The sequence below is a fragment of the Arachis ipaensis genome, chromosome B4, assembly GCF_059453495.1.
Source record: "Arachis ipaensis isolate K30076 ecotype BB chromosome B4, ASM5945349v1, whole genome shotgun sequence".
Taxonomy (NCBI): Eukaryota; Viridiplantae; Streptophyta; class Magnoliopsida; order Fabales; family Fabaceae; genus Arachis; species Arachis ipaensis.
This window is the reverse complement of record NC_142439.1, coordinates 2,666,527-2,681,384: the sequence shown is the minus strand read 5'-3', so window position 1 is coordinate 2,681,384 and position 14,858 is coordinate 2,666,527. Positions and strand designations below refer to the sequence as shown.

The following is a 14,858-nucleotide window of genomic DNA, read 5'->3' as shown; positions in this document are numbered from 1 at the left end:
AAATCGAAAATTAGATCGGGGACGGGTTCGATTCCGACCCTCAACGTGAGGGACCAAAACAATACTTATCCCGAAAAAGTATGAGAGAGACTTCTAGAGTGTAAGTGTATTATTATTGTATATTATTACAGTGAGAGAGTTATTCTTCTTATATATGCTCTACAAGTGCTATGACTGATTACCTACTATACAGGCTACTCCTAACTGTCTTTATCAACTATAAACAGATTCTAACTATCGATTCTAACTATTTCAACCTTACTCCTTTCAAAAGATATTAACAAAATCAACCATTAGGTTGTCTATTAAAATAAATGTGTATATAAAAAAAGATTAATTGTCAAAATAAATACCAAAACAATTCTTCCTCCACATATTCTCCAACCTAACAAGTTAATGATTAATTCATCGTGAATCGACGCTTTATTTAAAGGTTTGTCGCTATCCAATAAATTATTTCATGCACAAAATAAAATTCAAACTTTTTAACACTTGTTTAAGAAAACTAGTGAGTTAACTACTAAACTAATCCAACTTAGTTATACCAAAACAATTATGAAATACCAATTAACTATACTCAAATACGTGTCTTTAGTATCTCTTCTTTATCCTAAAACACAACTCTTAAGACACATAACTTTTCACTTTTGTTCCTTCTTTTTTCATTAAATTTTAATTTTAACCTTATGGTAACCCTAACTCTAATCCCTTTTACATTTCTCTTTTTTTTTTTTTTTTTTTTTATCTCTTTCCACCATCACCTTTCTCCCGCTTCCTTCTTCATTCTTCATTCGTGTTACCCACTATCTCTCTCCTTCACATGTCGCGCCGCCCGCGCTCCTTTCTTCCACATACTCCAAAATAAAAAACTTAAAAGTGTTAACCTTTTCTAAGTGAAGACGACTTTTTTTCACACACAAAACTTTACCATAAAATTTGAGTCTTAAAATTATATTTATTATGATTATGTAAAAAGTTGACGATTTATTCTATGCTTGTTTCGAAGTTTACACTTCTGATTTATATGATTTCACAAAAAAAGTTTTTTTGTACTTTTTTTCAAATGTTTCCAAAATTTTGGACTAATGAAACTATTTTTTCAAATAAAAAAAAGACTAATATGACTTACGATTATTTCAAAAACAAGATCTTGTTTTTTAGTAGACTAGAAATTAATTTCTTTCATGACCAGTGTAGGTATCAGATGGATAATGACTAGAGATTGATTTTTTTAAGATCGATTTCTTTGAAGAATAATCCTCTAATAAAATTTTTATTAAAAATTTAATTTTAAATAAATTAAAAATTAATATTAAAATTAAAATAATAATTTTAAAATATAATAATATTTTTTAATAATAATAACATTTTTAATTTATATCGTATATTAAAAATTTAATATATAATAATCTAATTGATTAATAGGATGAAATATTCTTATTAAAAGACGTTTTAAAATATTTTGTTCGAGTGTCAGTGTACACTCAAGAAGGAGGTCTCTTATATAGAGAAAAATTTAAAACAGTCTTTAATAATTATTTCGAAAGACAAAATTTTTGACAAAAAAAAATTCAATTTGATTCCTGACAATTATTTTAAAAAGACAACAAAATTTAAATTTTTTATTTTTAATATTGAAGTAGTAGTGGTATTTTTTTTAAATGTAAATTGTTAGGGTGTTATACTCATATATGGAATCGTTTAACTAGAAAAGCAGAAATCGGACTGTCCGATTTGTGAGAGATACACAAATCGGACCATCCGATTTGTGAAAGGTACACAAATCTTCACAAATTGGACCGTTCGATTTGTGTTTAAAAAAAATTAAAAAATTTTAGGTACAGAAATCGGATCCTTCGATTTGTCTACTTTTACAGTTTTAAAAAACACAAAAAATTACAATATTAAGATATATCATCACTTCTACCTCTATAAAAAAAAATTAGTCACGAAAAAATTTCTGTGCCAAAAAACATTAATATTAATTTTTTTGTCATAGAAATTAATGAGTCCCAAAAAAAATATCAAAAGTCGGATTAGATATTTTTTTAGAGACCTCGTTGTGCTTTCGAAATAATTGTCAGAGATCGGACGGAAATTGACTCTAAATTTTTAATAAAAGCATTTCTATTTAGCAGAACCGCGCCAGCTACTGTGGTATCACTGAAGAAGCTCAACAAATGGCGGCTACCAACTCAAACTCTGAGGTCACTATTCAATTCATAACTCCTTCTTCATACCACTCAACTTAATTCAATTCAATTCATGCGTTGCACTTACTCTGATTACTATCATTATTATTGCTGTAATATCATTTCTCTTAGAATGTTCAGAAACCAAGTTTCGAAACGTTTCAATTATTCTCTTCCACCGCTTCTGGTTTTGGAATTTTCGACGATCCTGCACAACAAGCACCTTCTATACCTCCTCCTCCTTGCGTTGAAGTTCTCCCCTCTGAGGTTTTCTTCCTTCTTTTGTTTCTTTATAACGGTTGCTTTGAAATGGTGCCGTTTCTTCAAAGGGGATTTTTTTCATCCAAATAGGTTCATTCTTCCGTCAAACACAGTGTGGAATCAGTAAATTTAGATGGAATTACTTTGCTCAAGGTAAAGTTTCTTTCTTTGTTTACAATTCGTTATTTGTATTTGGATTTGGGTTATCTTATCTTATTTGTTATTAAAGGAAGAGTTTTCTTTTTAATTTTTTTATATGAAATCCAAACATGATCCTAGGATTTTAGAAGTGAGATTGTTGCTTAGTTTTTTAATTGTTATGTGATTTCTGTGGATGAATTTGTTTCGTATGTACTATTGTCAGGGCCGAGTGAATACCCAACAAGTTTTTGGTTTATCTAACTCTGACTTAGTTCCTGGCAAATATGAAGGTAGTGACATTTTGTTCCTTGCATTTCTGTTTATTTTTTCTTGCTTGATCTTCATGTTTGGCTAATAAAGCAGTTTCGGTGTTTGTTCACTTTGGTTACCAAAAATGTTTGGCTGTGGATTCTAGGGGGTTTGAAGCTGTGGGAAGGTTCGCTTGATCTGATTAAAGCCCTTCGTTGTGATATCAAAAGTGGGCTTATCTCGTTTGGCGGCAAGCGAGTGTTAGAGGTGGGCTTCCCCCTTTATGAATTTAGTTGTCTTGATTCTGCACTGAATGTTATTGTAAAATATCATTGCGGCATACATCTTTTGTAGTACTTGGAATACATTGCTTCTATTCCTTCAACACAATCATTGTTAGTGTTGTTGTGTTTAGTGGTAGGGTTATAAGTGAAGCGAACGAATTTTTTTAATGCAAGATTACGGGACTAGGGGATATACCACATCCTGTTTACAAGAGGAGTAGAAAACAAACAAAAGGAAAAGATAACTAAAAAGCATAAGTTTCCAATTCTTTAAAATATCGGAGAGGGAAATTTCTCTAGAAAGATTATGATATTTACACTAAATAGAGGTCAAAGGTCTAAATCCTATCCCATAAAATTTACTTTTCCGAAAATCTATCAATTGAAGACACTTGAATTGTGCTTAAATCAAATACTGTGGTGTATATTACACATTGCCACAATGAGATCAGAGACTCAGAGTAGAAAACAAAGTAACATAAAATAGATATATGAAAATATTTATGCTAATTTGTTTTGGAAATGTAACTCACTGACTGGCAGTCTAACTAATTCCCTCTCCCTCAGTGCTGCATATACCCTTCCTTCATATACAGTCAATACCTTCACACTCCTTGTGAGCTAGTAATGGACTCCTTTCTTTATCTCATTTCTCAGCCTTTGGCCTTGGACCAATCACCCCTTTCTTCCTGGCATACACAATATTTTGCATGGTTGTCAAAATCACATGTAGAACACAGTTCTCAACACTTACTCTGGATTTTTCATTCATTTTTGGATGTTCGGCCAGGGTAGGGAGCACAAAACCCCAGCCTGCTGGCCTTTCCCCAATCTAAATGTATCAAATCCCCAATTTTACCTTAATGAACCACAGTACCTACTTGCTGCTGCAAGAGAGAGAGAGAGAGAGAGCAAGTTTGAACTGATTGGTGCTTGATGTTGTTGGAGCTGCAACTTGCCACGTGTCTCGGGATGCAACTTAACCGGGGTGGTGACACCGTGGCAGGATGGAGTATAATTGATGGGATCTGTGACGATCCTAATGGCTGAGGTGCAACGGGGACCCATGAGGAAGATGACCTTGCTTTGCTGTCCTTCAGTTCTTACTGTTCTGTTCGTCTTCCTAGATGTATTTTTGCAATCTGGTGTTTTTCTTCCCCGTTCAGAATTTTATTGTTTTTCTGCATGTTTGTTGTTTGTTTTGTTTTGATATATGGCTAACTTGTTTTTGGTAAAAAAGAATACAAACTCACATGAATAATAATTTTGAAACAAATATATGAAATATATTTAGATATATCACAGTTTTTTTTTATTTTGCATAAGTACATATATACTGATATATATTACTGTGTATGAATAGGTAGAAGCATTTGTGTTATGATCCTATGCTTTACGTTCCTAGCTCCCTTGTCCGTTCTTAGGAACTGCGAACTTGACAACCTGATCATTTGAGCCTAGTCTGGTTTTCTCTCAGAAATCTATAGTTTTTATAGAAGTTAATTAATAAGACATGCATAAGGCATATCTTTTGGTGTAAGCTATCCTACTCTCTCTCAGTTTCTGTATTGTATTTTCAGCTTGGATGTGGTCATGGACTGCCTGGAATCTTTGCATTGTTTGAGGTGAGTCTATGATTAACTTGCACTGCATCAGAGTCCTTTAATTCAGAAAACATAATAATGTATTTCTTCTGGTTGCTTAAGGGGGCAGCTGCTGTACATTTTCAAGACTTCAATGCTGAGGTTCTACGTTGCCTCACCATTCCCAATTTAAATTCAAATCTTTCCAATAAGTCTCATCCACTGTCATCAAACTTGACAAATTGTGACAAGATAGACGTTCATTTTTATGCTGGTGACTGGAATGAAGTTGATAAGCTGCTTCCTTATGTTGCTACACATGTAGAAGACAATCAAAATGCTGGTTATGACTTTATTCTAATGGCAGAGACAGTTTACTCAATCAACAGTCTCCAAAATCTCTATAATCTTATCAAGAAGGTATGTTTTATACACGAGATCTATGAGTGAATGATCTTACTGTAGATATGATACATGATAAGGCACAATGACGTTATTTGATCCATGTAGCCGACACCATTAGTGGGATAAGGTTTTGTTGTTGTTGCTGTTAATATAAGATTGGAACCTATTATGTATGTGCGACTTTTGAGGTTAAAACTTCAGATATTTTTGCTGATATTACAACAAATACATAATTATACCTTCTGTAACACATTGAGGCAAAGTCTTTGTCATTAACTAAAGCAACAGTTTTCTATGGCGAGTCATTGCAACGTACTTTAAGTTCGTTTTCTGTTTGTGTAATTATGTATATTTTTTTAATTATAAACATATTGGTTTTCTTATCTATTGAATTATTAACAGTGCCTCCGACATCCTGATGGGACTTTGTATTTTGCCGCAAAGAAATATTATTTTGGAGTAGGTGGTGGAACTCGGCGTTTTCTGTCTGTGGTTGAGAAAGATGGTGAGCATCTTTACATTTCTTAGTTTATTGAGAAACTTAAAATTTATATGTCCTCAATTCAGTTGTGCCAATCCTCTAAAATTATTCAGGGACGCCAATACTTTGTATCAGTGCAATAAAATTATTCTGATCTTGTATATCTTGTTACTCAGCAGTTCTAAAATTTAAAAATTAAAATAGTCATTGATGCAAACAACTCATAATAATAACAGCCCTACTAATTTATTGAAATATTATTAGGGTGCATTTGGTTTGCGTTTTCATTTTGTTTTCATTCTTAGTATTTTTTGTTTTTTGGATTTTGTGAAGGAAAAAGAGAAATCAGGAAAAACAATAAAATCCTGTTTTCTCTTTTTCCTTCACAAAATTCTGAAAATAAAAAACAGTGAAAAGACAATCCAAACGCACCCCTAGGTTTCCATCCTAATTACACGCATACAAGGAGTCTTATGTCTGAGTTATTATTTGGCACCTAATCTTAGAATTGTGAATTTCATATCCTCTTGTAGTATCAAAAGTTTGATCATATTGCGCAATGGGAATTATCAAGCATGCTATGCCATCTTCATCATGATATATTTACTGGTTCATTGCTCATTCCTCTTTCCACTTATTAAGCTGTTGTGATTTCATGAGTGCCCTTTATTTGAGCAGGCGTGATGGCTAGTAGTCTGGTTGCTGAAATCACAGACGGTTCATCTAATGTGCGAGAAGTGTGGAGGCTTAAACCCAAGTAATACTGGTATTTTCTTCCTTCAATCAAACTATCCATAATTTTTTTTTTTTTTTTTCCCTGGTTCAAATTGGAAAATCTGCACATGACCACTGCATTTTTTTCTAGAGTTTGTAATGGATGAAGCTGGAAAGGGGGCTGTTGGAAGGGAGTCTAGGGTACATTTTGTATGTTTATGTCCAATTGAGGGATTAATATTGCTGGACGAGTTTTTGTAATGATTATTTGAAACTTTGTGCTCTTTTATTTTGTAGAGAATATCATCCCTCATTTTCATGCTGCTCTTGCTTATACTGTTGTTGGTTTCCTTGGAATGTTCGTTTTTATTGGGTAATACAAATCTAGTCATTCATTCATCTCTAGCATTTATTTCCAAGTTGACAAGTTCCATTGAATGCAATTCGGAACAGGCATGAAAGCTTCTTGTTAATAGTTATCTAAAGAAATAAATAGTTGATATAGGATTTGGAGAAAGGAAAAAGCCAACCCATGTGGCTTCAAGGAAGCAAAATCCAGTATAGATGATAGCAGCATTGCCAAAGCACCCTGATCTGAACTGTGAGTAAGATTCCAAATCAGTCCCTAACAAATTTTCAGTCAACAAATTTTAATTACTAAATTAGTTCCTAACTTTTTTCTTGTTAGTAAAACCAATCTATATGTCAAATTTTGATAGAAGAGTTAGAAAAATCAATCCCTTTTATTTAATGAAGAAATATCATTCCCCTAAAAATTTTTAAAATTTTTAGATCAGTCTCTACATATAGACGAATAGTATAGAGACTGACTTGTCTAACGAAATAAAAATTTAAGGATTAAATTGGTGATTAAAAAATTGTTGAAAACTAGTGTCTAACTAAAAATTTGTTAGAGACTGAATTGGGGTATTATTCTATTATATTCCCAAATTGTCTCTAGCCATATACTGATATACAAGTGGTACCTTAATTCAATATTGGGTCTCAAACTCTCCCTAGAGGCTAATCTTAACTAATGATCAGAACACCTAACAAGTTCATTCATAAGGACATGAAAGTGAGAAACATACAACCTTTACTAGGTGAGATTAGTAGCATAGATGTAACAATTGATGATGAAAGTAGACTATTAGAAACTTTATTTGAATGCATGCTTCATCAACAATATTAAGATCCTTCTATAAAATTGCAGTCTTAAGAATCAGATCTACAGCGATAGTATTTTGAGCAACCTCTATTTTCAGGGTTTGAAGGGGGAGGAAGACACCCTTCATTTTTACTGTAAGCTTCGCCACGTTCACCACCGTTGCAAGCTGGTTTATCTCTGCCAAGAGCTCCATAAGAAATATACTTCTTTTCCTCCAGAAATCGTCGGCTTATTTCCGATTCCATCAACATCTCATATTCTTGGTTGCATTCAGCTATAGAACCATTGCATGTGTATGTGTATGCATGATTTGTTTGCGAGAATACAGTTGTACTTAAATGCATATAGCTAACTATCATGAAGCAACAGAAATTCTGAAACCTAATGGTATATTCTGAATCCATTCTTGTGTTTTTGATGTTTCCTTCCACTTCAATAAGCACTATATAGAGGAAGAATATACAACTCCCGTTTATAGAAAAGAGATGCAACTTGCAAGTGGAAGCCACCGTTAGTGGTACGCATGTGGAACGCACTGCAATAAAACTGTGGCCCAAAAGTGTTGCCAGTGTTATTTTCCCATGTGCCACTGATGCTGAAAAAAAACGTCTTAATTATTATTGATGGGGAATGCTAGGTAGACAATGACCTTGTTGAATAATATGAACAACAGACCCTAAAAATTAGCCTAATTAGATTACTAACACAGTATATCCGTATACATGCCCTTCTAAATCCTAATTTTAATCATCTTAATTACTAACATCATAATCATCCCACCCACTCCCACCTTCTTTGACCTAGCAGTAAAAAATTTTCCCCTTCCTCACTATTCAAACGGTATTCAGGAAGTAATAGCCTTCTCCTACCCCCAATTGGAACGGCATTGACAAAGGAGGACCTTCCCACATCCGGCACTTCTTCTCTGCTGCATCCCGTCGTCCATCCTGCCCCTCGCCGAATCGACCATCCTCGAGGGCGCCTTCATTGTGAAGACGAGCAGCAGCAGGCGAACCCCCTGTCGTCGTCTCGTGGAAGTCGCCCAGCCGCCATTCGCGTTGTCTTTTAACAGCCATCTCCCGAGGTTGAAGTCCCTGCATGTCCGCGCCGCTTGGAGTCTTCCTCGGACAAAACCAAAACCAGAGCAACAGTGGTGTGTGTTTGCTTGCCCCTATTGAAGGTCAGTCCCCCGATAGCCATTTCTTCAAGGTTTAGATGTTCATAGTAATGTTTATGTTATAGTTGCATAGAAGGGTTTTGTTGCTTGTGGGAATTGCTGGGCCTGTTTGACTTCTTCAAGTGTTTGTTAACATAAGGAAACTGAAAAGAATAATGATCCGTACATGTTGTTGAGGATCCGGTTTTTTGCGTCTTGTTTTTTAATGGTTGACTGTATTTGGGTTTGTTTTGTCTCCGAGTACTATTAAGTCAGCAATTGGTGTGAAGCACATGCTTAAAATTTGTTGCTTTGTGAGTTGTTTAATCACTCTAAGTTGGATGATCATTTCTATACATGAATGGATGGTTGAATTTTTTGCCCAGTTGTTTGAAATTTGGTTGACGATGTTAACTTTTTTTTCCTTCCAATACCTAACCTAAAAGGGTGTCACATTTGAATAACTGTTCAATTCTCTGATTATGCATATTTGATTTTGAAGAGGTATGTTTGAATTGGTATCCTGTTTGTTTATTTAAGGAAAAAATTGTAAGTATAATTTGGAATCAATTTACATTTTTCTAGTCTTAACTGAAAGTGTATTTTACTTTTTCCTCACATGTCTACTTGTATTTGATGCATTTGATTGGATAGGATCTAAATGAAAGTAGTTTTGGCATTGAGTTTGGTCATGTAAAGACTCTATTTACATGTTAATCAGCATATTTGCCTACCATCGCAATCAATATTTGGGAACATTCTAAATAAACCAACTTTAGACTTTAAAAACAGTGAGTAAGTCAGTATGAATAGTCCTTTTGACACGCTAGATCGAAATAAATAGTGCGTTGCCTTGAATTTGCAAGTTAATTGGTCCATTTGATTTTTTTAATACTTGCAGCGGAAAATTATACTAGATGAATGTTTAAAGTTGAGCGTTGTGACATGATCTACAACATTTAGGAAGCAATTCTTACTAATCTCTAGAGCCTATCAAGCTGATTATATTATGACTTGTTTTGGTGACTTTCGTAATCAGAAGTTCAATTTTGACTGCTACGCCTCCAAGGACCTTGTTTTTACTTGATTTTTTTGTTATCTGCCTGTGTACTCATACTGCGCACGATTGTAGGTGTTCTGCTGTTGATTTTTATTTTATCTTTTTGAAATTATAGCAAAGATAGTAATATCACATAGTTCATAGATGATTGGATTAAAACGAAGTGTATGAAATTTGATGGAGTTTGGGCTTGATATTTTAAAATTCTTTTCTTTATCTGTTTCTGGTTCATGTGATTGACTTTTAATTTCTATGAATTACGGATGTTCAATTTTGTAAGAAATGATGGATGCAAAAAAGAGATGGCTTTTAGTGGTGGTTTAACTAGATATGAGTTAAATTGGTTGTAAATACTATAGTTGCATAATGTTTGATGTCTACATATTTATGACTTTATTATTTTCGATCATGAATGTTGTAAAGACTCGTGTTAAACTTTTAAGAATAATACATAGTTATATAGAAATAATATTTTTTATGCGTGTGAAATTTTCTAAATAATGCGAGCGGACTATTATACTACATGAATGTCAAAAATTTACGGTTTTGAAATTATCTAAATCATTTATGAAGCAATTTTCAGTGTTAATAATTTCTAGTGCCTATTAAGCAATTTTTATTAGGAATTGTATTGGTTCATTTTGTAATCGGAAGGCCATTTTTTACTCATTCCTTTCTACGAAGCCTGTTAAGCCCGATTTTTGGTTCTTTGCCTATTTACTTGTATTGCGCACGGCATTCTGTTGTTCTGCCGTTGATTTTCAGTTTTTTTTTTTAAATTACAACATAGTTAGTAATATCACATGGTGCACGGATGCTTGGATTAAAGCGAATCGTATGAAATTTGTTGCAGTTTGGTGATTGATTTATTTGATTTATTTTGTATATCTATGTGTGGTTCATGTGATTGACTTTGAACTCTATACACTATGGATGTTAAATTTTGTAAGAAAACATCATACCTAAATGGAAAAGTATTTTTCTAGTGGCTAACCTACAAATGTATTAATATGGGAGTCATTACTATGGCAGTTTAATTGTTGATGGCAACATATTTATTTGTTAACCCTTCTAAAAATATAGGAGTCATTACATGGCAGCTTATGGTTGAATGTTTCCTGACAGACAAGAACCTGCTCTGAGTTTCAGTTACTGAATAGCATTTAAATGGAGAAAAAGGTTAGCAGTGTTTTGTTATTACGAAGTATTGATTCCTATTATTTCTAATAACTTGTATTGTGTTTCTTAATAGAAATTAGTGGAGACGTGATGTTCTCGATGCTACATCAACGGGATGATTAATCACTTGCAAGAAATTAATGCCGATGCGAAGCTAGCTGAGACTGACACTATTGGGTTTGGCTTTGTAAAGAAGATTTCTCACTGGGCAGTGAAGCAGAAGATAATAATTCAACTGGCCAGGGTTTATGATGTGGAGACAGACACACTTATAGTGGATGTCAGGAAAATCCGAGTTAATACTGAGTTAATATGGAGGGCGTTAGGGATACCCTCCAGTGGTAAGCTCCTTATTTTTACTTGTGAATTTGTTGTCGTATATGGTTCGGTGGGTTTTGCTCTTAGCTATCGTTAAATTTATTCTATTTGCTTGTTTCACTCTGAAATGTAGGTGTTGACATTCCAAAAATAGAAAAAAAGAATCCGGCTCACCGGGAAATCAAAGAGTAATTTAAAAAGAAGACAACCACTCAGCTGTGCGACTTCGTTTATGCCTGCCCTATGGACACAGAAGCGGATAGGATGAATTTTAGAAGGTACTTCATATTGGTGGTCTTAAAGATGTTCCTTTGTCCAACCAGCCAACAAACCATTTCTCCATGGCACATACCTCCAATTCTTGATGTCTCAGATCGCAGCAAATTTAACTGGGCACATAAGACATTCAAGTGGCTGGGGAAAGCGATTGAAACACACCAAAATAAGAAGCTTGAAACTTGTGGCGGCTACATGTTTGCCCTGATGGTAAGTTTAATTGTTCAATTACTTATTTAGCCTACTTGCGGTTATGCTGAACGAAGTAACCGTTCAATCTTTCCATCCAGCTCTTGTACTTTCAGCGGCTAAGGCATGATTCACTAGAGCGTTGTCGAGAACCAAAGCCATGGTTGACTGCATGGACTGCATCAGAACTTGAAAAAAAGGCAACCAATGCCATTGATTAGGTACTAAGATGGATGATATGTTCTCTGTTATATTCTAATCCAACTGAAACAGTCAGAATTTTCTATTCCGGGATTTCGGATGATTGTTTCGTAACCTCAGTTGACCCTTTGATGTTAGGGTCCCATTGGAAAGAGGGCAAAAGTTCGTGAGGAGCCAAATTTCGAACCAGGAAAAAGGGAGTAGAATCCGCCTCTAAAAAAAAGAGCGGAAAGAGAGAATGCAGGACTAGAGCAGTTCAGAAGGTAATGTATCTGTTGAAATTCTCGCTGAATGTACACATTAATGTCGCACGTACTTTGCATTTCAACAGACACATTACCTTATGAACCGCTCTAGTCCTGCATTCTCTCTTTCCGCTCTTTTTTTTAAAGGCGTATTCTGCACCCTTCTTCCTGGTTCGAAATTTTGGTTCCTCACGAACTTTTGCCCTCTTTTCTATAGGACCGTAACATCAAAGGGTCAACTGAGGTTACGAAACAATCATCCGAAATTCCATACTAGAAAATTTTGACTGTTTTAGTTGGATTATAATATAACAGAGAATATATCATCCATCTTAGTACCTCATCAATGACATTGGTTGCCTTTTTTTCAAGTTCTGATGCAGTCCATGTAGTCAACCATGGCTCTGGTTCTCGACAGCGCTCTAGTGGACCATGCCTTAGCCGCTGAAAGTACAAGAGCTGGATGGAAAGATTGATCGGTTACTTCGTTCAACATAACCACAAGTAGGCTAAATAAGTAATTGAACAATTAAACTTACCATCAGGGCAAACATGCAGCAGCCACAAGTTTCAAGCTTCTTATTTTGGTGTGTTTCAATCGCTTTCCCCAGCCTCTTGAATGTCTTCTGTGCCCAGTTAAATTTGCTGGGATCTGAGACATCAAGAATTGAAGGTATGTGCCATGGAAAAATGGTTTGTTGACTGGTTGGACAGAGGAACATCTTTAAGACCACCAATATGAAGTACCTTCTAAAATTCATCATATCCGCTTCTGTGTCCATAGGGTAGGCATAGACAAAGTCGCGTAGCTTAGTGGTTGTCTTCTTTTTAAATTACTCTTTGATTTCCCGGTGAGCCGGATTCTTTTTTTTTTTTTTTTCTATTTTTGGAATGTCAACACCTACATTTCAGAGTGAAACAAGCAAATAGAATAAATTTAACGATAGCTAAGAGCAAAACCCACCGAACCATATATGACAACAAATTCACAAGTAAAAATAAGGAGCTTACCACTATAGGGTATCCCTAACGCCCTCCCTATTAACTCAGCATTAATTCGGATGTTCCTGACATCCACTATAAGTGTGTTTGTCTCCACATCATAAGCCCTGGCTAGTTGAATCATTATCTTCTACTTCACTGCCCAGTGAGGAATCTTCTTCACAAAGCCAAACCCAACAGCGTCAATCTCAGCTAGCTTCGCATCAGTATTAATTTCTTGCAAGTGGTTAATCATCCCGTTGATGTAGCATCGAGAACATCGCGTCTCCACTAATTTCTATTAAGAAACACAATACAAGTTATTAGAAATAATAGGAATCAATACTTCGTAATAACAAAACACTGATAACCTTTTTCTCTATTTAAATGCTATTCAGCAACTGAAACTCAGAGCAGGTTCTTGCCTGTCAGGAAACATTCAACCATAAGCTGCCATGTAATGACTCCCATATTTCTAGAAGGATTAACAAATAAATATGTTGCCATCAACAATTAAGCTGCCATAGTAATGACTCCCATATTAATACATATGTAGGTTAGCCACCAGAAAAATACTTTTCCATTTAGGTATGATGTTTTCTTACGAAATTGAACATCCATAGTGTATAGAGTTCAAAGTCAATCACATGAACCACACATAGATATACAAAATAAATCAAATAAATCAATCACCAAACTGCAACAAATTTCATACAATTCGCTTTAATCTAAGCATTCGTGCACCATGTGATATTACTAACTATGTTGTAATTTAAAAAAAAAATTGGAAATCAACGGCAGAACAACAGAATGCCATGCGCAATACAAGTAAATAGGCAAAGAACCAAAAATCGGGCTTAACAGGCTCTGTAGAAAGGAATGAGTAAAAAATGGCCTTCCGATTACAAAATGAACCAATACAATTCCTAATAAAAATTGCTTAATAGGCACTAGAAATTATTAACACTAAAAATTGCTTCATAAATGATTTAGATCATTTTAAAACCGTAAATTTTTGACATTCATGTAGTATAATAGTCCGCTCGCATTATTTAGAAAATTTCATACGCATAAAAAATATTATTTCTATATAACTATGTATTATTTTTAAAAGTTTAACACGAGTCTTTACAACATCCATGATCGAAAATAATAATATCATAAATATGTAGACATCAAACATTATGCAACTATAGTATTTACAACCAATTTAACTCATATCTAGTGAAGCCACCACTAAAAGCCATCTCTTTTTTGCATTCATCATTTCTTACAAAATTGAACATCCGTAATTCATAGAAATTAAAAGTCAATCACATGAACTAAAAACAGATAAAGAAAAGAATTCTAAAATATCAAGCCCAAACTCCATCAAATTTCATATAGTTCGCTTTAATCCAAGCATCCATGAAGCAGCAGAACACCCAAAGTCGTGCGCAGTATGAGTACCCAGGCAGATAACAGAAAATCAAGTAAAACAAGGTTCTTGGAAGCGTAATAGTCAAAATTGAACTTCTGGTTAAGAAAGTTACCAAAACAAGTCATAATATAATCAATTTGATAGGCTCTAGAGATTAGTAACAATTGCTTCCTAAATGCTGTAGATCATGTCACAATGCTCAACTTTAAACATTCATCTAGTATAATTTTTCCGCTGCAAGTATTAAAAAAATCAAACGGACCAATTAACTTGCAAATTCAAGGTAACGCACTATTTATTTCGATCTGGTGTGTCAAAAGGACTATTCATACTAACTTACTCACTGTTTTTAAAG

General features: G+C 34.3%; 1 protein-coding gene and 1 pseudogene across 17 annotated transcripts; one reads left to right on the top strand and one right to left on the bottom strand.

Annotated features, from left to right (window-relative positions):
- The first annotated feature begins 2,115 nt into the window (after nt 1-2,115).
- On the top strand, nt 2,116-8,052 carry LOC107638237 (Putative methyltransferase family protein). 17 transcript variants are annotated; one of them, XR_015880926.1, is made up of 13 exons: nt 2,116-2,207; nt 2,334-2,459; nt 2,544-2,606; nt 2,818-2,884; nt 3,010-3,110; nt 4,708-4,752; nt 4,834-5,130; nt 5,518-5,620; nt 6,275-6,362; nt 6,462-6,511; nt 6,608-6,683; nt 6,816-6,911; nt 7,576-8,052. XR_015880926.1 is itself a non-coding variant. In XM_088484164.1 (12 exons), the coding sequence occupies exons 1-11, from the start codon at nt 2,181-2,183 to the stop codon at nt 6,876-6,878; spliced, it is 1,047 nt and encodes a 348-aa protein (XP_088340290.1). In that variant the 5' UTR covers nt 2,116-2,180; the 3' UTR covers nt 6,879-6,911; nt 7,576-8,052. The 17 variants fall into 17 exon arrangements, 11 of the variants coding, with proteins under 11 accessions (XP_088340290.1, XP_088340293.1, XP_088340300.1 ...); XR_015880923.1 differs by having other exon boundaries at nt 2,124-2,207; nt 2,325-2,459; XR_015880927.1 differs by lacking the exon at nt 6,462-6,511.
- LOC110270843 (protein RALF-like 32 pseudogene) lies at nt 7,486-7,905 on the bottom strand (annotated as a pseudogene).
- Nucleotides 8,053-14,858: the final 6,806 nt, after the last annotated feature.